The sequence below is a fragment of the Prionailurus bengalensis genome, chromosome C2 (assembly GCF_016509475.1).
Source record: "Prionailurus bengalensis isolate Pbe53 chromosome C2, Fcat_Pben_1.1_paternal_pri, whole genome shotgun sequence".
Lineage (NCBI taxonomy): Eukaryota > Metazoa > Chordata > Mammalia > Carnivora > Felidae > Prionailurus > Prionailurus bengalensis.
In genome coordinates, this window is record NC_057350.1 from 120,862,696 (window position 1) to 120,885,722 (window position 23,027).

Genomic DNA, 23,027 nt, shown 5'->3' on the forward strand with positions numbered 1-23,027 from the left:
GACACAGAATCTAAAGCAGGCTCCAGGCTACGAGCCATCAGCACAGGCCTGATGCGGGACTCAAACCCACAAACTGTGAGATCATGACCTGAGCTGAAGTTGGATGCTCAACCGACTGAACCACCCATGTGCCCCCTGAAGTCCGTACCTCTTAAAACCAACTACTTGGGGGTTGAATTTCAACATATGAATTTTGAGGAAACACAAATATTCAGTCCATTGTGGTTTTGCTATTAAACTTAGGCTGAATCTTATCTCTGCCACTTGCGGCATTGAAACCTTGGACAAGTTAACTTCTCATATTTTTGTTTATCTATAAAATCTATAAAACAGGGATTAATGGGGCACCTGGGTGGCTCTGTCATTTGAGTGCCTGAATCTTGATTTTGGCTCAGGTCATGATTCTAGGGTCATGGGATCGATTCCTGCATCAGGCTCCATGCTGAGCTTGGAGTCTACTTAGGATATTCTCTTCCTCTCTTTCTCTCTCTCTCTCCCTCCATCTTTCTCCCCTACTCGTGTTCTCTCTCTCTCTCTCTAATAAAAAAAAATTCTTAAAAAACCAACAGGGATTAGTGATACCCATTTCATAAGGTTGCTTTTCAAAAAATGAAAAAAAATTTAGTGTTAGGCATGCTGTAAATATTACTCTGCTTTCTTAGCATCTCCCCTTGATGGGCAGGCATGGGTTTCCTCCTTGGGATGAAGTTTGAGGTGGGCATGATGGAGGAAGTTTAATGTTGTTTTTTAATACACCATTTTTAAGATGAATGCACCATTTGAGAAACACATTATTTTAATTTTAAATCAAGCTGTTTCGCATCTACTTTCTGCTGATTTCAGCGCCTCCACCTCTCCCCATACCTTCTCAAGCATGCCTACTACGACTGGTCCTTGCTGACTCAGCCCTTCCCTGTCTAGCTTCCCCAGGCCAGTTGTTCCCTGGTGAGGTCTTGTGATAGGGAAGCTGTAAACACACTTTAAAGCAAAGGCATAAAAAGATTATTCACACTGAGAAAAATTATAGGGCAAAAATGAAAACTCTGTGAGACTGCAATGCTCCTATGTATTCAGAGGATTAAAAAGCATAATTTCTTTTGCCTATAAATAAAGATTGGCCAAGATTAGGATCAGTTCCAGGGGTGGGAGGAATCAATCTTGATGTTTAAATTTTCAGTTGTGTTGGATATCTTTTCTTTTGTAATTCTCACCTGGGTACTAAGGAATGAATACTTGAGATGGAATACCAGGCCCTTCTCACACCCACCTATTATTTTTCCTCCCCCTGCTGTTATCAAGTCAGTCTTAGAATGGAGTTCCACCGTCATGTCAGTGTCACAGCTAGTTGGGGAGATAGGCAACCAACACAATGAAGAACAGGCCCAGAAGGGACCAGCAGGCAATCCAAGTTATGTGTAGTTTGTGAAAGGCTAGGAATCTGGGCATCTGGGATCGGGAGTAGGAAACCATAATTTGTCTTTCAAACTGAAACTTTTGAGAGTGAAGTGGGGGCACAATGAGTAATTAGGCCAGGACAACAGGCATTACCTGGAAGTGTTCTGGTCAAACCAGAATGAATGGTTACCTTAGTAAAGAGAGAGGTAACAGAGGTAAGTTTAAGAATCTTATGCAGAAACAGGGGCGCCTGGGTGGGTGGCTCAGTCTCTTGAGCATCCTACTTCGGCTCAGGTCATGAATTTACTGATCGTGGGTTCGAGCCCTGCGTCAGGCTCTGTGCTGACAGCTCAGAGCCTGGAGCCTGCTTTGGATCCTGTGTCTCCTTCTCTCTCTCAAAAATAAATAAAGATTAAAAAAAATTTTTTTAAAGAATCTTATGCAGAAACATATGAGACTTTCTGATCATCTGTGACTAGGTGCTATGGCAATAATCTGGAAAACCGAGGTAGGCTTTATGTATTTGCAGCTAATGAGGACATATCCAACAGTGGAGTGGGTAACCTGAACCTAGGAGGATGGTAAATGGAATATTGTAGTTAAGAGAGTAGCTTCTAGAGCCATGTTACTTGGTTTAAATACCACTTACCAGTGTGTGACGTTGGGTGAGATAACTAATGTCCCTATGCTTCAACTTACCTATTTATAAAATGGGACAATCCTAACGACTCTATAGGGTCATTGTGAGTTGCAAACAAGAAAGTACATGTAAAGCACTTAGAATAGTGCCTGGCTAAAGATACTACAGAAAAAAGAAAACTACAGGCCAATATCCCTAATGAACATATATGTAAAATCCTCAACAAAATATTAGCAAAATGAATTCAACAGTACATTAAAAGGATTATTCATAATGATCAAGTGGGATTTATTCTGGGGATGCATGGATGGCTTAATATTTTCAAATAAATCTACAAATAATGTGGTGTGATACACCACATTAACAAAATGAAGGATAAAAATTAATATGATCATTTCAATAGATGCCAAAAAAACATTTGACAAAGTACAATATCGATTAATGATTAAAAAACTTTTAACAAGGTTAGGATTAGAGGAAACATATCTCAACATAATAAAGGTCATATATGACAAAGTCACATCATACTCAATAATAAAAAATGTGGAACTTTTCCTCGAAGATCAGGAAAAAGACCAGGATGTCCACACTTGCCAATCTTATTCAAAATAGTGCTGGAAATCCTAGCCACAACAATCAGATAAGAAAAAGAAATAAAAGGCATCCAAATATATAAGGAAGAAGTAAAACTCTCACTGTTTGTAGATGACAAGATACTGTACATAGAAAACCCTAAAGATTCCACCAAAAATCTATTAGAAGTAATAAATGAATTCAGTAAAGTTGCAGGATACAAAATTAATATACAGAAATATTCTGCACTTCTATACACAAAAAATGTAGCATAAAGAGAAATTAAGAAAAAAATTTACATTTGCACCAAGAAGAATAAATTATCTAGGAATAAACTTAACCAAGGAGGTAAAAGACCTGTACTCTGAAAACTATAGAACATTGATGAAAAAAATTGAAGATGACACAAACAAATGGAAAGACATACTATGCTCATGGATTGGCAGAAGTAATACTGTTAAAATGCCCATGCTACCCAAAACAATCTACAGATTCAATGAAATTGCTACCAAAATACCAACAGCATTTTTCACAAAATTGTAACAAATAATTCTGTAATTTTTATGGAACCACAAAAGATCCTGAATAGTCAAAGCAGTCTTGAGAGGGAAGAACTAAGCTGTAGGTATCATAATTTCAGATTTCAGGATATACTACAAAGCTATAATAATTAAAACAGTGTGGTTCTGGCACAAAAATAGACACATAGATGAATAGAACAGAATAGAGAACCCAGAAATAAATCCACAGTTAAATGGTCAATTAATCCATGACAAAGTAGGCAGGAATAGGCAATGAGGAAGACAGTCTCTTCAGTAAATGGTGCTGGGGAAATTGGCCAGCTACCTGCAAAAGACTGAAACTGGACCATTTTCTTACACTATATACAAAATTTTTTAAATGGATTAAAGACCTAAGTGTGAGACCTGAAACCATAAAACTACTAGAAGAAAATATAGACAGTAATTTCTTTGACATTAGCCTTAGCAACATTTTTCTAGATATGTCTCTTCAGCTAAGGGAAATTAAAGCAAAGATCAACTATTAGGACCTACACCAAAATAAAAAGCTTTCGCACTTTGAAGAAAACAGTCAACAAAATTTAAAAGCAATCTACTGGGTGGAAGACGGTATTTACAAATGATATATGTGATAAGTGGTTAATATCCAAAATATGTAAAGAACTTATACAACTCAAAACCAAAAACCCAATAACCTAATGAACAAATGGGCAGTAGACTTGAATAGACAATTTTTCCAAAGAAGACATATGAATGACTAACAGACACATGAAAACATGCTCAATATCACTAATCATCAGGGAAATGCAGACCAAAACCACCAGGAGATAATCACCTTATGGTTGCCAGGATCAAAAAGACAAGAAATAGCAAGTGTTGGCAAGGATGTGGAGAAAAAGCAACCCTCATACACTGTTGGTGGGAATGTAAATTGGTACAACTGCTGTGGAAAATAGTATGGAGGTTCCTCAAAAAATTAAAAACAGAAATACCATATGATCCAGCAATTATATTGGTGGATATTTACCCAAATAAAACAAAAACACTAATTCACAAAGATATATACATCCGTATATTCATTGCAGCATTATTTATAATAGCTAAGATATGGAAGCAATCTAAGTGTTCGTTGATAGATGAATGGATGAAGATGTGATGTGGTATCTATGGAGATAGGATGGAATACTACTCAGCCATAAAAAGAGTGAGATCTTGCTATTCATGACAACATAAATGGATCTAGAGGGTATATGCTCAGTGAAATAAGTCAGACAGAAAAAAACAAATACCATATTCCACTTTTATGTGAAATCTAAAAAACAAAGCTCATGAACAAATAAACATGTAGAAACAGATCCATAAATATAGTGAAAAATTGATGGTTGCCAGAGGGGAGGTTAGTGGGGAGCTGGGAAAAATTGGTGAAAGGGAGTGGGAGGTACAGGCTTCCAGTTATGGAATGAGTAAGTCATTGGGATGAAAGGTACATAGGGAATATAGTCAATGAAATTGTTGTAGTGTTGTATGGTGACAGATGGTAGCTACACTGGTAGTGAGCACAGCATAGTGTCTAGAGTTGTCCAGTCACTATGTTGTACACCTGAAACTAATGTAATATTGCATCTACTATACTTCAATTAAAAAAAAGAATAATGTTTGGCTCATAGTAAGTATTCAAAGTATAATAACTATTAGTTTTGTTGTCAGCATTGTTATCAGTAGAACAATGGACTCATTATTAGAAAGTAGGATTTGAGTCAGTCTTGCTACTTACAAGGTATATGACTTTGGATAAGTTACTTAACTAACTCTCTGAGACTTGTTTTCACCTCTGTAAAAAATGGGGTGTTTACCATACTTTCAAAGGGTTGCTGTGAAGAAAAAAAAATGAGATACTATGTATGAAGGCACTTTCTCAACCTGTAATGGCATTATGGAAATGTGAGTTGTTATTTTTATTATTAATTATTAGGACTAATAAGTGATAATGAACCAGTCTATGAGGAAAGCAGACTCTGAACTTTAGCCCTGCCTAAATTATAATGACCATGCATTACCTCTTCCAAGGAGTTGATTTGCTTTTCTTATTGTTATTTCAATCTCAATGTTATTCCATGAAGTGGGCAGGTATTGCCCCCATGCTTCATAGTAGGAAACTGAGGTTCTGAAAGCTTATGTGACTTGATCAAGATTGATCTGTTGCAGAACTGTTTTTAGGACTCAGAGTTCAATGTTCTTTGCAAAACTCCCTGCTGTTAACTTAAATATTTAGAATTATAAAAATGTTTTGTTCCCAATTTTCCACCTAATTTTGCCTGGAGTTGTAGACATTACCTACTTCCAATGAAATGCCAGCATCAAAGCACCTGAGTGGCTCAGTTGGTTAAGCATCCCATGCTTGATTTCAGCTCAGGTCATGATCTCACAGTTTATTGAGTTTGAGTCCCACATCGAGCCCTGTGTCAGGCCCAACTCTGGTAGCATGGAGCCTGCCTGGGATTCTCTGTCTCTCACCCTCTCTGCCCCTCCCCTGCTCATGCACTGAATGAATGAATGAATGAATGAATGAATAAATAACATTTTAAAAAAAGAGAAATACCAGTGCTTATGTCTGTCATTTTTGCATGTGTAATGTTCATAGTGTATTTCTAACTTTTGGAATTTTACTTACTTCAAAAGTGAATGTAGTTTTGTGGTATAATAGTCTCATAATTTGTCAATTATAATTTATGATTATTAAAATTCTCTTCTATTAAAAGTTCTCCTTTTGCCATTTCTCTGTAATTTAGTTCTGCTTCTACAAATTGCATTGCAGAATGCTTATATTTCAGTGGTCCACCATTTTTAAACATTCATATTAGGTGTTCTATGGGAGGGAACTATTCTTATCCTTCCAGTAAGTTTTGAAAAGAATGAAAATAACTCAATAAATTTGGACATCATATGGGTTAACTATTTAATGAGCACTTATTGCTCATTTGCCTGATTCTATATTAGGCCCTTTGAGATATTTTATCCCCCTGAAAATCCTAACAAATCTGGGTCAATTCTTAATTTTCTTTTATATATTATTTATCACCTTTTATTATCCCTTAATATTTTTAAAGGTTCAGGTCTATTTCAAATGTTCATAATTCTAAATGATAACTTTATAAGATGTTCATTTGGTTAAGACTGTAAAGGTGTTTTTTTTTCCCTTAAGGAAAATCCAAATAATCCTACAACATTATGCAGCCACTGTAAATTTTGCTAAATAGTTTTCTATCCAGTATTTTTACATACATTTTTTCCTATGTGGTTTAAGTCAGATGGTTTCTAAAACTTTGTTAACTTGCTTTATTTATTATCATAACCTAACACTTTCCTCAGGCTTTTAAAAATTCAGGGTAATGGAAGTAAATGTGCTTGATTTTTGAATTGCTTCTAAATTTTCACTACTGTAAATAATGCTTCAGTGAATACCTATGTGTATAAAGCTGTTCTTATATTTCAACTATTAAATAAGCTACTGAATAATAGATATCAAGTATTTATTAGAATGAATGTCTTATGGATCTTTGAAAAGCACTGGACAGAAAGCCAACCAAAATCAGCGAGAAAAGGATGAACTACCAAACACCTATGCATAGTCCCGAGATGATTAGTTATCCATATAGAAGAAAATAAAAGTGGATTCCTATTTCACATCATATAATAAATAAACTTGGGATGCATTAAAGACTTAATTATTAACAGCCAATTATTAAACTTTAGGAGAAAATATATGACATTAGGACAGGGAAAGATTTTTTTTTAAAAAATAAGTTACCAAAAGCAGAAATCACAGGTAAAAATGGAGTAAATTTTGCTACATTAAAATAAAAAATTTCTGCTTGAAAAAGACCCCAATAAACACAGTTAAAAGACAAAGGTGAAAAGTTTAAGGAGATAACAGAAGAATATATTTGAAATATAAGTAACCAAAACAAAATAGTAACAAATTATATGATGAACTAATCAGCAAGAAAAAATCATACTGGGTAAAAGATATGATCAACAATTCACTAAAGAGGTATCACAGAAGGTCACTAAACAAGAAAATTATGCTCATTTCATTAGTAAAGGGAAATGCAACGTAAACGATAATGTGATAACAGCTCATACTTATCCAAATAGCAAAAATTAGAAATTTGTCAATACTAAGTGTTTACTAGAATGCGGGAAAAAACTTTTATACTCTTATGTGGGAATGTAAATTGGTGTAACCACTTTAAAGTATTTGCCAATACGTGTTAAAAGTTGAAGATTTATACACTTTATCATCCAGTCCATTTGTAGGTATTTTCCACTTGTAGAGAATCTTTCACATGTGTGCACTTAAGTACAAGAATATTCATTGCATTATTTTTAGTAATAGCAAAAAATAAGAAACAATTTAATTGCCCTAACTCTCTTGTTAGAGAAGGGAAAAACAATGATGATATATTTATTCAATAGAACACCATACAGCAGTTTAAGTGACTGGACAAAATCCACATGTATTAATAATATAGATAAATCTTTAAAAATAATATTGAATGTAAAAAGAATACAAAAGAATATTTATGGTTAAATTTCTATAAAATTTTAAAATATACCAAATGCAATATGTTAGTTATATGTATATTAAGTTTCTGTAAAATTAAAAAAAAATTTTTTTTAACGTTTATTTATTTTTGAGACAGAGACAGACAGAGCATGAATGGGGAGGGGCAGAGAGAGAGGGAGACACAGAATCCGAAGCAGGCTCCAGGCTCTGAGCCATCAGCCCAGAGCCTGACGGAGGGCTCGAACTCACGGACTGCGAGATTGTGACCTGAGTTGATGTCGGACGCTTAACCGACTGAGCCACCCAGGCGCCCCTGTAAAACTTTAAAATACACTGATTACATATAATATTCTACAGTAAAAATAATATTAATTATTGCTTACAGACACATATATGTTAAGTACATGAACATACTCATGGAAAGAAAAACACTTTCTAACTTCAGGGTATTAGTTACCTCCAGGGAAGGGTGGAGGGAGAGATTTTAATTCTAAGACATCATTTAAGACATTTGAAGCAAAATTAACAATATGAATGTCATAAAAGAGAAACAACTGTGGTTTAGGATTTTTAAGCTCACTGCTGCCTCTCACTGGCCCATTGACCTTCCACATGTTTCTTGAACTTTCTGGGGGACAGTATTAGGTCAGGGCTTCAAACATTTTTTAGTAGCGGAACGCTAAATTCAAAGAAAATCTGACGCTGCTTCACAGTGTGTAAAAAACCCAAACTGCTCAGGCAGAAACGAGAGGGCAGATCCAGGACAGATGCCAGAGCAGTTGTCCCCATTTCCCATCAACCTGCCCCCTCCACACAGCCTCGGGATTGGCAGAGATTGCAGACCCTGAGATTGGGTGACCTCTAAGGCAGCTTCTCTTTCCTAGACTCACTGGAGACAACCAATAGTTTATGTGTGTGTATGCATATATATGTATGTAAATATTCTGCATCCCCTTTTTTGCATCCCCTTGGATAAGCAAAATGCTTTAACCAGCTACCCCCAAATCTCCATGATTTAAGGCAATAATGGTTTACTTCTTGCTCATGTCCCAATCCAGTGTGGCCTTTGGGCCAGTAAAGGGAGTACTAGTCTTCTCCAGTAGCAATTAATCATCCCAACTTCCTTTAATCTAGTGGCTCTGCCAGTCCCTAGGGATTTGGGACCTCTGCCAAATGCTCTCTATGATGAACTAACAAAGAAAGGAATAGAGCATGGAAGATCTAGGGGGTTTTTAGGGACCAGGCTTGGAAATAATTTATATTACTTTTGTCCATATTTATTTGGCTAGATCTCTGTCATATGGCCCCACCTGACTACAAGGAAATGAAGTCAGGTGTCTGACCAGGACAAAAATGAAATGGGTTTGGTGAGCCCATAGCAATTTTTTTATATACACCAGACATGCTCTTATACCTTGCTCTCTTGACTTGACAACAAATTATAGAAAGTAACCATTTCAATGCATATACAGTTTCCTCGGCCTTTAAAAAAGTTATATAGCATTCAATTTTATGGATTACACCATAATTTATTTAACCAGTTCATGGTTTAATCATCCCCAACATTTTTTTTTTCCAATTCTTTCATCTGCAATGAATGCTCCTGTCCTTGGGGCCATTCCATACATGTATAGGCATATCTGCAGGATGAATTCTTGGATGAGATATTGCTGAATCAAATGGTACGGACATTTAACCTTTGAATATCTATTGCCAAATTACCCTATTAAGAGGATATACAAATTTATACTCCCACTGGCCATTTTATTGTTTAATCTTACTTGTGTAAAACATTTCTACTTTTCTCCATGGTTGAATGAATGTAGTTTAAATCCAGCTCTACGTGGTCAAAGAGAGAAAGTGGTGGCAGAAAGGAAAGGTGGAAGTTGGAAGAAGGATTTTCTGTATACTTAGTGAGGAGGTGATTATCTTTATCCTGGCTTCATATCTATAACTACAGAGATAACCTTTGCTTAAAGAAGTGCATGCCAGCATTATCCCCATCATGACACAGAAAATGATTGTATCGGGTCAATGGGGGTAAACTGTAGGAAAATTAGGGTCCTGATGAGACTACTCAGGGCTGAAAGGATTAGACTTGGACCTGTGACCATCCCTTAGCCCAAAGATGAAGGGATTGATATGTCATGGCACCCCTGCAACCCATCAACACAGCACCTGCATTAACCTCCTTCTCCATCCCTCAGGAGCCCTGCATTATCTATTGTTATTTCCCAAGTGTGTCTGGTGCCTTCTATCTAAAGCATAACTTAGAGCAGAGGAAAGGAAATGGACACCCTTGAGGTGTCTCTAGGTATGCCCCAAAGCTGCCTGCCCTCAGTGAGCCAAGTTTTCTTTGAAGTCTCCTATTTATAGGAAAAGTGCATACAGATTTTTTTGAGATTTTTAATAAATCTTTATTTATTTTAATACTTAAAATGTTTCAAATCACTTGCTATTGAGTATAACCGAAACTCCAGGAAGCTACCAATTTGCTCTGTGGCTTGGTGAACCCTGGCCCACTGCCCCCAGGGTAAACAAAGGAGCATGTTCTACATGGTGGTGCCCCATGGATAGACTCCTATCCATCCTTTAAAGCCCAGCTTATATGCTGCTTGAACATCAAGCCTCCCTGCAGGGTCAGCCAGCCCAGAATGGTGTTTTGGTGTTTCTGTCCTAGAGAACTCTGAATTACAGCCTAGCCCCGTTCCTTTTACTGTGCTTGAATATCATCTTTCCTTCCTTTGACTATAGCCTTCATGGGTTCAGTATATCTATCAGTATATCTTTAAGTACTTTGTAGCAGAGACTTGTTAAAATTTTAATGAAAAAAAATCATTGAAAATGATTGAACACATTATTGTGTTAACCACTTCCACTGTTCCAAAGGAATCGGGAATTACCAAAATAGTAAAATCATATCTGAGTCCCAACTCTTCTTAAACATTCCTAAATCTTGCCCTAAGTAATTGTTAGCCTGATGTTCCCTCAAAAACTACACATTTAGTTTGCCCATGCATATATGCCCAATTCTTAGTGATATCCCTGTCACACTGATTAACACTGAGTATGCCATTCATTTCTTCTCCTGTCTCTGGAAAATGAGGATAATTGCCTTTGCCAGCTACTACTCAGGAGATGTGAAAATAAAAAATTCAGTCCCTCAGTTGCGCTAGCCTGAAATTCAGTTGCTTAATAGCTCGTGTGGGTAGTGGCTACCATATTGGACAGTATAATTGTAGTCTATTTCCATTATCACAGGAAGTTCTGTTGGATGGGCTGGCCTTTATGCTTTATATCGTAAAAGACTAATGTCTTTAGCTGAAATATTTTTAGCTTTCTGTTTTTCCCACTCACTTGTCTTAGATGTTTTCCCCCTCACTATATATTGAAAAATTTTAATTGTTTGGGCCTTAGAAACAGTCTCACCTCTAAGGCCATGATTTGAACACAAAATCTGAGGAAAATGAAATGTGGAATCGCCATCTGGAGATTGGTGCAGCAGCAGATCTAGCCATTTCTGAGAAATTGTCTGGGTTTGGAGTTACTCCCAGAACTCTGATTTAGCAGTTCCTAAGCTTATAGCAAGTCTGAAAGGAACACAAATCTGTTTTGTATATACAAATAAATCCTCGTATGCTGCATGCCATTCTCAGCCTGCCAGTTTCATCTGGCTGCTCCAGAAAATATAATTCAATAGTACATTAGTTAACCTGCATGCAGGGAATGGGGCATTCTGATTATTGAAATGTTCTGGTTGAGTGATTAACCTGATTTTTGCAGAAAAACTGCTGAGGCAAGGGATTTGCTGTCCAAAATGTTTGTGCCACTGTGTTTTTTTCTTCCAGATGATCACAGCTGCATTGCTTCCTTCCCCCAGCACTCAGAAATACATCTCTTTGCTAAAAACTTTCAAATATGCAATTGATATACTTTCAAAGAGGCCTCATAAAAATAGATCAATAATGGTGTATCAGATAATATTTGAAAAAAGAGCAAACTTAGAAGGATTCATAATTTCTTTGGCCAGATTTTACACAGCTGTAACCTTCAAGAGTTCCTAACAGCAGAGCAGTTTCTTCAAATAGTATAACCGGAAAATATTTATTCATATATTTTATTTTCTTTATGGATAAGTACTTACAAGTGCTTACTAGATGTTAGGTAATGCTGCAAAGGCTTTACAAATTTTAATTGATTTAATTTTTATAACCACCTTAGAATTAGGTATCATCTTATTATCTTCATTATATTTTATTTTTTTTATTATAAATGTTTATTTGTTTATTTTGAAAGTGAGAAAGCCTGGTAGGGGCAAAGAGAGAGGGAGCCAGAGAATCCCAAGCAGGCTCCAAGCTCAGCATAGAGACTGATGCAGGGCTCCATCCATGACTGTGAGATCATGACCTGAGCTGAAACCAAGAGTCGGATGCTTAACCGACTGAGCCACCCACGCTTCCTATTATCTTCATTCTAAAGATGAAGAAACTGAGGCACAGAGAGCTATGAATGGCCCATAGTTGATCTACCTGAATGTTCATTGATACAAGATGTTATAACATCAATGGATGAATTAAGTTTCTGAGACCCGGCTGAGTCCCACCTACCCCTTCCCAAATGTTACATGAGTAGAATTGAGGGGCTATTATGGAAAAGGAGGAGGATCCAAAGTGCTAAAAGAACACAGAAGAGAGGCACCTCGGTGGCTCAGTCGATTAAGGTCAAGCGTCCGACTTGGGCTCAGATCATGATCTCGCAGTTTGTGAGCTCCAGTCCTGCCTCGGACCCTGTGCTGACAGCTCAGAACCTGGAGCCTGCTTCATATTCTGTGTCTTTCCCTCTCTCCACCCCTCCCATGCTCATGCTCTGTCTCTCTCTGTCTCTCAATAATAAATAAACGTTAAAATTTTTTTTTAAATAAAGGAAAAAAACACCTAAGAAACTAGGGAAATCAAAGTGGACTTCAGAGAAGAGTAGCTTCTGAGATCCAGCTCTAGAGATGAGTTAGAATTAAGGCAAAAAAAGGGAGGGGAAATTGGATATTATAATTGTGAAAACTATATGTGAAAGATTTTGATGAATATTGTAATGGTAAAAGGCCTTAGTGGTAAATAATGAACGACACTGTGTATTTGGGGAATGGGGTAGAGAAAGAAGAAAATAAGTCTAAGTAAGACTTTAAAGATTAAAAGAGTTTCATCTTCAGATTTCCCAACAAATAGTAGGTTTAGATTCAAGAGTCTCTTTATTTCATTTCATTGTATTTGACACCAAATAAGTTTTTTTTTTTCTGGCCAACTTTATGTTAACACTTAAGTAAAAGCCAATAAACAAACACTAGAAAAATCCATTTTCACTTTCAAATATATTTTTACATAAAGTTTGGAAAATATTTTAAACTCTGGAATGGGATAAAGTAGGAAAAACTAAGAGCAAACTTTTAAAAAATGTTTTATTTGGGGAAAGTTCAAATAAGTCCTTGTCAGAAGCTAAAATGCTTGAGCATTACCAGAAAATTTCTTTGACCAGAAAATAAATATATATGTATAATAAAGATATTTAATATATGAAGAATGGATAACTAATCAAAATCAATGATAAGAGTTTTCTTTGCCTAGAAGGGTTTTATTGAATTGTTGTTATTATTGCTAGCTATAGAATGGAGTATAGGTTGTACATTGAAAATGTTACTTCATAGTTATGTTGCATTTATGAATTTCTGTTTGCATTTTTTCCAGTTTTCATCTGTGCCTATTTAATAGCATGTTAATATACCTCATACAACCTTACCAAAGGTGACTATAACTGTATTTTTAAAGCACATTTTTAGTGACCCAAAGGATCATCTTTGTAATTATACTTTTATCTTTTCTGGCAGATGACATTTGATCCAGAAATCTTCTTCAATGTTTTACTGCCACCAATTATATTTCATGCAGGATATAGCCTGAAGAAGGTAAATATACAGTGGTTGTTTTCTTCTTTTATCATTTAGCAGAGAATTTTACCAGTGCTAATGAAAAAGCAATTATTTTATGGGCTTATTTATTTTGTAAGGATATCATTATGTTAGATACCTGTGATACAGATTCAAATCTGACATGCTTATAATTCTTCTAAATCTGATCTATACAATACACTAGCCATTGAGCACATGCAGCTATTAAGCCTTGAAATGTGGCTAGTCTGAATGAAGATATGCTTTAAGTATAAAATGGACATTGGATTTCAATGAACTTAAAAAAAGAACAAAAAATACCTCCATTATGTTTGATATTGATTTCATGTAGAAATGATAATGTTTCAGATATATTGGGTTAAATAAGACATATATTATCAAAATTCATTTTGCCTTTTTAAAAATTATTATAATATGCCTACTAGAAAAATTTTAAATGGCATGCATGGTTTGTATCATATTTCTATTGAACAATATCATTCTAGATGATTGTAACCAGAGTTAGCTATTAATTGGGATAGACGTTGGGCTTATCAATTAGGGTAAAAACTCAAGGTGCCTTGCTAATACTCAGCTGTTGATGCTCATAGAGAGGAAATCCAGTTTTGTTGCTTCTGTGCTTTCGCCTGACATTATTTAAGTATCACCTGAATGTGCACATTTCACAGGTTAGTAATTCCCTTGATAGTTTAAGTGCTAGCATCTCCTGTGCCGCAGATTGAGGCTCTGGCCTGTGTGGGTTTCAAGATGCAGAGGTAGTGCAGCTGCTTTTCTGCTCCCTGCTCCCCACCCCAGAGACTCCAGGGGCCTTCCTCCCTTTGGCCTGTCAGTGCCTGCAGCCAGGCGGCTTTTGCAGTACAGACCCTATTTTCTTGTGTACTCCAGGCTCCCTCTTGCTGTCACTTCTAACTGCTCAGCTCCCAACTACACAACTGGAAGGGAGTTTTCCCAAGCCAACCTTTGAGAAGACTTAGAAGGCTGGTTTTACTCACCTCATCCTTCCTTATCCCCAGTCCTAATACTAGGCATCATTTGTGTGACTCATTAAAATAAATTGTTGTAGGTGATTAAGGTTTTGTTTCATTGCATTCAAAAGAAATAGAAGTCAGAGATCCAATAAGTCAAAAGGCAATTAAAATATTTCAGGATAGTATTTTTAAAATATTAAAGGGGTTTAACTGGCAACAACATTTCCTAAAAACTTCATTTTCTGTTAATCATGCCAGAGTTCTACATGGACATTGGCCCAATCCTTTACTCTCTCTCTCAGGTCCAGCCAGTTCTGGCAGTCGTTTCTCTCATCTCTACCCTGTCATTTTCTAGATGCATTTTTCCTCCTTTCTTTGAGAAACGTCTGTCCTTTGCAGTGTAAATCAGTTCAACCTTATTTGTGCAATAAGGCCAGGAATTAAGGTTCCAAAACCAGAATTTGCCTAAACAGTGAGGGAAGGGAGGGCCTGTAAAAATGCATACATTTATTTTTATTTACTGTTACACTAAGAAAAAAATATGGACGTACTATATGAAATCTATTCTTTTCTCCCCAGAGACACTTTTTTCAAAACTTAGGATCTATTTTAACATATGCCTTCTTGGGAACTGCCATCTCCTGTATCGTCATAGGGTAAGTGACTTTTGGAGCTCAAGTTACAGGTGGCCGTGGGGCCAGTCATCTGTGGGAGGAATCTCACACTTCTGGACTCACACTGACAGGGTGAATTGTCTACCTTTTTCTGTATATCACATCTTTACACATTTTTCTGATTCCATTCCAAGGTGTATATATTTTCTGATTCCATTCCAAGCTTACAAGGCTACAAATCAGAGCAAACTGTAATCAGATTGCTGAATTTTCTCTGTGAGTATTGGACCTCTGATTTAGGGAATGTAGAGATCTTGGCTTGAGTTAAGTGAAGCACATTGCATTCCTTTATTTTTGCTTGAATAATTCAGGTAAGCACACTGCATTCTTTTTTCATCTTCTTTGCAGGACCCTACCTGTATTTGACAGAGTACAGTAGTAGCTATAGGGCAAGGGTGTGCTTTCTAAGGGAAAATTTATAAGAGAGCAGTCTGAGACAGACATCTCCAAATATCAGCAGAATTTTTAATGCTGGGATGGCTTTTCATTTGATATACTCTAGAATGCTGCCTTGTTTTTTCCTCACTATATTTTATTGGTTATGTTACTAAGCCCCCAAGTCTAACTATATAGACTCTGGCTTACAGCTCATCATAAAGCAAAATATGATACAAAATGGTGAAGCCAATCCAATTCACTCATAATCCTATCCAATACATTAAATCTCCACTGCAAAAAACATGTCAGCTGCTATGACCGTGATGGTGTGGATGTCTGAAATTGTCTGATGGAGCCAACTCTACCCTTTAACTTTACTGCATACAGATGTTATAACCCTAATGCAAGAAACTGGAGCTAAAACACACACACTAATTACTTATCCAGCTCTTTCCTTGTGAAGTATTTAGTGTGCGTCACTGGAAGACTATGGAGGTATCGTTACTTGGACCTGAAAGCAGGGGGCGTGGGTTATGTTGAGTTCTCTGTTAAATTTTTATTGATTCAAGCCTAGAACAATTCAGGCTACATTATATGAAAATGTCCAGCATAGTTAGAGAGATGAAGAAGCTAAAGATTTTAGCACCTGAAGGTGGAGGCTTACAGGAATATAGATTGAGGAACCTCATTAAGTCTGGACACCTAAGAGATCTTTAAACTGTGACTAAGGGGCAAATATAGATTTTATCCTTCTCAAAGCATGTTTAGAGGAGAGTTGTTCTATTCTGTGGATAAGCCATAGCAGCTAATATTCAAATTTCAAAGCTGACAAGGGCCTTAGAGATTTGTGCAATTAAAGCCCCTATTCTGAAGATGAAAAAAATAATATCTTAAAAGTCTAATTAGTTGTCTTATGAAGTAGGGCCATAGACAGGACAGAATCCAGACTTTGGCTTCTGACTCAGCAGGTCTTACTATCATCCCCTCTTTCTTTAGCAATTTCTCTTGGAATTCCTATACATTCCTCTACATTGTTCATATACATTGACAGAAGGCTCTGAGATGTGTGGACTCTTAACAGTGTTCATCACTTTCTAGCAAAGATTGATGGTTAGCAGTTCTATAATATGAGGATCTACAATGTATAATAGATCTAAATCTAAGCTTATGGAAAATGTTGTTAAATTATGGAGTAGTCGGTTTTCATTATTACCCCATTTTCTCTGTCTAACTGATTTTAAGTATATTTAAGTGTATGTATTTATATTATATGCTTTCACCATCATGAAAACTCTATAATCTCTTTTTCAAAAAGAACAACAATGTACTGTGTGTGTGTATATATATAATTGACTTTTCTAAAAAATTTCAGTTTAGGAGATCTGGTAAAATTCATTTATTGGAATTTATAACCTCTTCTGATTTTAAGGCTGCAATCAATGATTTGTGCTGGAAAGTGATTTGAATAAAAAAAAAAATACAGCCCCAGGGAAACTTTTAGAACCATGGGCTTTTGTTTGAACGAGGCATAATCTGAACAACAATTAGGGTTCCTTCTTAATTTTTTTTTAATGTTTACTTATTTTGAGAGAGAGAGTCAAAGTACAAATGAGGGAAAGGCAGAGAGAGAGGGAGACACAGAATCGGAAGTAGGCTCCAGGCTCTGAACTGTCAGCACAGAGCCCAACGCAGGGCTTGAACTCATGAACTGTGAGATCATGCCCTGAGCCAAAGTTGGATGTTTAACCAACTGAGCTACCCAGGTGCCCCCAATTAGGGTTCCTTCTTAAGGTCTTATCCAGCAAGGGAAAGGAGCTTTACCTTGAGGAGGACAAAGTCAGATTACATTTCAGAAGGTCATTCTGGCGGTTATGTGAAGGAGAAATCTTAAAGCAGGGAAAAGATGGCAGCCAGGAGGCCATTTAAGAGGCAATTTTCATAAGCTAAGTTGGAAGTGATGAGGGCCTGGCCTCAGACAGTGGCAGTACAGATGGACATAGAATCATCAATATGTTGAAATCTTGAGAGATAATGGGGTAATCCAAGGCAAGTGTTAGGAGTGAGAAAGGAGGTTACCTGGGCAACAAAATTATCTGAAGAAAGGGAAGAGAAAACCACAAAGGACTAAGAAGTATTGGGAAGATATAGGAAGAAAACAAGCAGGACATGTGTCTGGAAGTCAAAGGAATAGGGAAAGGGAGGGTAGACAGTGTCTAATAATAGGAAGTCAGATGGGACAGCAATTGGAGTATCTAATGGATTAAACCTCTAGGAGGTGATAGATGACTTCACACTTGTCCTAAGGGCAGAAATAAAGAGAGTATCGGCAAGTCCAATTGTTTTGGGTGCTGTATGATAAGAAAAAATTTATTTTTATGCTGTTGATCACCAGATACAATTTCAAAACTTCTGAAGGAAAGGCACAAACTTGAATTAAGACTTAACTGACACTTATATAATTTAGTGACTCTCATTATATGAGTGATTCAAATGTACACTCAAACCTTAGAAAATGACTGGTTATACTTTCCTGATAATCTAAAGTAATAAGAACAACACAACATTCATCAAGTACTTGATATGTAGTATGCCCTTTTTAAAAGTACTTTACATGGATTATTTAATTTAATCCTTAAAATAATCCTATTAAGTGGGTACTATTATTGCCCTCATTTAACATTTGAAACAGCTGAGGTTTAGAGAGCACACAGTGTAAGTAATAGAGCTGGCATTAGTAAGGAAATAGTTTGGTTCCAGAGTAAAATTCTTAATGCCAAAAATGTGCTTTACTTCTATTTATTATCATTACTCAAAAATAAAATTTAAAATATTAAACTAAAAATAAAATTAAATGAACTAGTCAATATTCACTAACATGCCACCTGTTTCTTCATTAGTCCCAGAGGAGTTCTCACAGATATGAAAGATTTTTAGTTGGGAATCCCATTCAAAAGGAATTCACATTTTTAAGAGGAAGGAAGAATGCCTAGGTTTATGCATATACACAGACTTACATGAAATGGGCAGAAAGAGAGATTTAGGACAGTCATAGATTGGACTCTGAGAATAATTTCATAGAAGAGATAGATTCTGGGGAGTCATTTAATGGTGAGGGATGAGGTACCTGGCTTCTCCATGGCATCAAATACATTAGTCCTAGTGGGTGTAGGGAGTATTACATAAGATTCAAAGTTGGAGGGCAGATTTCATAGAGTTGTGCAAGAGAGGGTGGGAACTAAAATGCTAGAGAGTCAGCTGCCACAGGACAATGAAGTCTGGGATCAGAAATTTATGAGAATGTAAGTTCTATGAAGAGTGATTATGGGCCATGAATGAAAACTGAGCTGGTGGACCATGGTCTTATGTAGATAATGACTGGATCTAATCAAACTACAGGTTGGTTTTAGATGGACTCAGATGCTTTATAGGAATTGATATCACTGAATCCATGTGAGTAAGAAGAATTCTTAATTAAGTTTTATTAATTCATGTTTCAGAAATTAGATGTAAACCATCTTTTATATTTATGAGAAAGTTTAATAAATCTATTCTGCAGTAAAATCAGAGAAACTTAAAAAATTAATTTTAATTTTTTTAATGTTCTTAAAGAATTGAACCACCTTTTATAGTCCTTTCCTCATCTTATCATATAAGAAAAATCTTAAATACACCTGTTTTTGAATAAACCCCATGTATTTGGAATCATTCTCTGTTCATCTCCTTCATTTTTAGAGACTATTCCTTTGTCTTTGGCCCTATGTCTCTACCCTTATGTATGATACAGATGTATCATCACAATGACAACCTACCTAATGCTTTCTGTCAGCACATACATTTTGTCCTTAGAATTCTTTGGTTTCCATGAAGTGCTTCCTTAATAATAATAAAAGTAATACTCTTTTAGTTTTTCTGTTAGCGAGGAATTAAAACAAATTCCATAATTTCAAAAATATTGGGAGAAAGGAACATGGATCTAAATGTGAAGAATGGGGTATTAATTTTAAAAATAGCTTACTTTTTTAAATCTCATCCCATGTGCCTTTGCTTTCTATAGACACTATCTCATTTTATTCCCATAGTGCTCCTGTGAGATAGGTACTGTTATTATTCTTATTTTACATAGAAGGATGCTGAAGTTGAGATTTGCACAAGATTGCCCGATAAGTAAATGGTAGTAAATGGCGGAGTCAGTCTGACTTCAAAACCCTCTTAGAATCTTATCCTGCTCTTTTTCCTAATATGATACTTTATATTTTTCTAGTGTTTTGCAATTAATAACTATATCTGTCAGACAAACCAGGCCCTCAATAATTTCACATTCTTACATTTATCACAATAGCTAACAATTATGAAAAATCTGAATATTTAAGAATAAGCTATAAATGCAAAGTAGAAATGATACCTGTGTTTTCCTAATGCAAGTGGTTGAAGGGATGATATTATTCATTTAACTTGGTTAGAATTCCTGGACTCTGGGTAACTCACTCTAGAAAACCTGAATTCATAATGTGAGGATGTGTCTATTATTCTTATCAACATTCCTCTGAAGTATTGGTTTTCTTGTTGGGCTTCTTATATGCACACCACAGAAGCTGTGCCTGACACTCTGTCCACCTGTCCATCAGGCATATGGGTGAAGGGGCCTTGTGGAAGGTCTTGCTCCACCTTCTGGTGTCATCATGCCTGCTGACCTGGGGATCTTTAGGCCTAAGTGCCCTTAGCACTGGTTCTGGAATTGCTGCTCTTTTCTTCTCTTTTCTTTTTCTTTTCTTTTTTTTTTTTTTGTTTAAGTTTATTTATTTTGGGAAGGGGGGTAGGGGCAGAGAGAGAAGGAGAGAGAGAATCCCAAGCAGGCTCTACATTCAGCATAGAGCTCAAAACCAGGCTTGATCTCATGACTGTGAGATCATGACTTGATCTGAAATCATGAGTCAGATGCTTAACCAACTGAGCCACCCAGGCCCCCCGCTGCTACTCTTTTCTTGACTAGGATAAATTATGATGAGTGAGTATTCTCGAAATGCTGACTCCTAAATCTGGAAGATGGAACACATTTATTAGTCTCAAATCAAAACCTGAAGAAGTATAGTTCCTAGATGGAGGCCAAGCCATACCTCAATGCCTTGAACTCTAGCCCTGGAAAGAGAATGACTCAGAGGAGAGTTCTTAATCCAGAAAACACAGCTCCTGAAATGGTGTAGAAGGACTTTAGGGAGGCAATGAACCCCTTTAAACTCTCCACAAATTTTTCATGCAAGAGAGTCTGCGTAGATTTCACTGTTTACTCAGATTTCCTAGGGAACTGCAATCTACAAATACAAAAAACTAGTATGTTTTTCAAGAGCCTGAGCAGAGATAGTTGGGACAGGAAGGATTTTATATATATCCATATTTAATTAGAGCTGAAGAAGCCTCTAGGCTGCATTCAGGGTGGTCATAAAGTCTAGAAATATGCACGCTATTATTTTATCATTATAATAACAGTAAACCAGTTATTATGTATTTGTGTGTGTTCCTAGACTTGGTGGCCATCATATATATATATATATATATATATATATATATATATATATATATACACCTAAGAGTGGAAGTGCCAGATGATAGAGTCTACAAATGAACATTCATTTTTACAAAATAATTTAGATCATTTTCCAAGGTGGTTGTGCATTTTTTCCAGTTAATTTTTGGCAATCTAATAGTAGTAAAATTATATTGTATTTATACCTCCCTGATTCTTAGTGAAGTTGATTATAGTTTCATATGATACCTATTCAAGTTTTTTCTCCATTTCCCTGCTGAGTTGTTTTGCCATATTTTCATTAAGTTACCACATTTCTTTATATGTTTAATATTTCATTGATTTGCCCTGTTTCTTTATATGTTAATCCATATTCAGCTGTATATGTTGCATATATCTTCTCCTAGTTTTTGTTGTCTTGTGCTTTTACTTTGCTCATGATGTCTTTTTTTTTTTTTTATGAAATTTATTGACAAATTGGTTTCCATACAACACCCAGTGCTCATCCCAAAGGGTGCCCTCCTCAATACCCATCACCCACCCTCTCCTCCCTCCCACCCCCCATCAACCCTCAGTTTGTTCTCAGTTTTTAAGTCTCTTATGCTTTGGCTCTCTCCCATTCTAACCTCTTTTTTTTTTTTCCTTCCCCTCCCCCATGGGTTCCTGTGAAGTTTCTCAGGATCCACATAAGAGTGAGACCATATGGTATCTGTCTTTCTCTGTATGGCTTATTTCACTTAGCATCACACTCTCCAGTTCCATCCACGTTGCTACAAAAGGCCATATTTCATTTTTTCTCATTGCCACGTAATATTCCATTGTGTATATAAACCACAATTTCTTTATCCATTCATCAGTTGATGGACATTTAGGCTCTTTCCATAATTTGGCTATTGTTGAGAGTGCTGCTATGAACATTGGGGTACAAGTGGCCCTATGCATCAGTGCTCCTGTATCCCTTGGATAAATTCCTAGCAGTGCTATTGCTGGGTCATAGGGTAGGTCTATTTTTAATTTTCTGAGGAACCTCCACACTGCTTTCCAGAGAGGCTGCACCAATTTGCATTCCCACCAACAGTGCAAGAGGGTTCCCATTTCTCCACATCCTCTCCAGCATCTATAGTCTCCTGATTTGTTCATTTTGGCCACTCTGACTGGCGTGAGGTGATACCTGAGTGTGGTTTTGATTTGTATTTCCCTGATAAGGAGCGACGCTGAACATCTTTTCATGTGCCTGTTGGCCATCCGGATGTCTTCTTTAGAGAAGTGTCTATTCATGTTTTCTGCCCATTTCTTCACTGGGTTATTTGTTTTTCGGGTGTGGAGTTTGGTGAGCTCTTTATAGATTTTGGATACTAGCCCTTTGTCCGATATGTCATTTGCGAATATCTTTTCCCATTCCGTTGGTTGCCTTTTAGTTTTGTTGGTTGTTTCCTTTGCTGTGCAGAAGCTTTTTATCTTCATAAGGTCCCAGTAATTCACTTTTGCTTTTAATTCCCTTGCCTTTGGGGATGCGTCGAGGAAGAGATTGCTACGGCTGAGGTCAGAGAGGTCTTTTCCTGCTTTCTCCTCTAAGGTTTTGATGGTTTCCTGTCTCACATTTAGGTCCTTTATCCATTTTGAGTTTATTTTTGTGAATGGTGTGAGAAAGTGGTCTAGTTTCAACCTTCTGCATGTTGCTGTCCAGTTCTCCCAGCACCATTTGTTAAAGAGGCTGTCTTTTTTCCATTGGATGTTCTTTCCTGCTTTGTCAAAGATGAGTTGGCCATACGTTTGTGGGTCTAGTTCTGGGGTTTCTATTCTATTCCATTGGTCTATGTGTCTGTTTTGG

At 36.5% G+C, this 23,027-nt stretch overlaps 1 protein-coding gene across 4 annotated transcripts in view; it reads left to right on the plus strand.

Annotated features, from left to right (window-relative positions):
* The window catches only part of SLC9A9 (solute carrier family 9 member A9), a 703,780-nt gene that overhangs the window by 175,293 nt on the left and 505,460 nt on the right, over nucleotides 1-23,027 (plus strand). For all 4 annotated transcript variants that reach the window (XM_043595208.1, XM_043595207.1, XM_043595209.1 and 1 more), the window contains 2 exons: nucleotides 13,575-13,652; nucleotides 15,203-15,279. In XM_043595208.1, coding sequence (XP_043451143.1) covers nucleotides 13,575-13,652; nucleotides 15,203-15,279 — 155 coding nt within the window. The remainder of the gene's footprint in view (nucleotides 1-13,574; nucleotides 13,653-15,202; nucleotides 15,280-23,027) is intronic.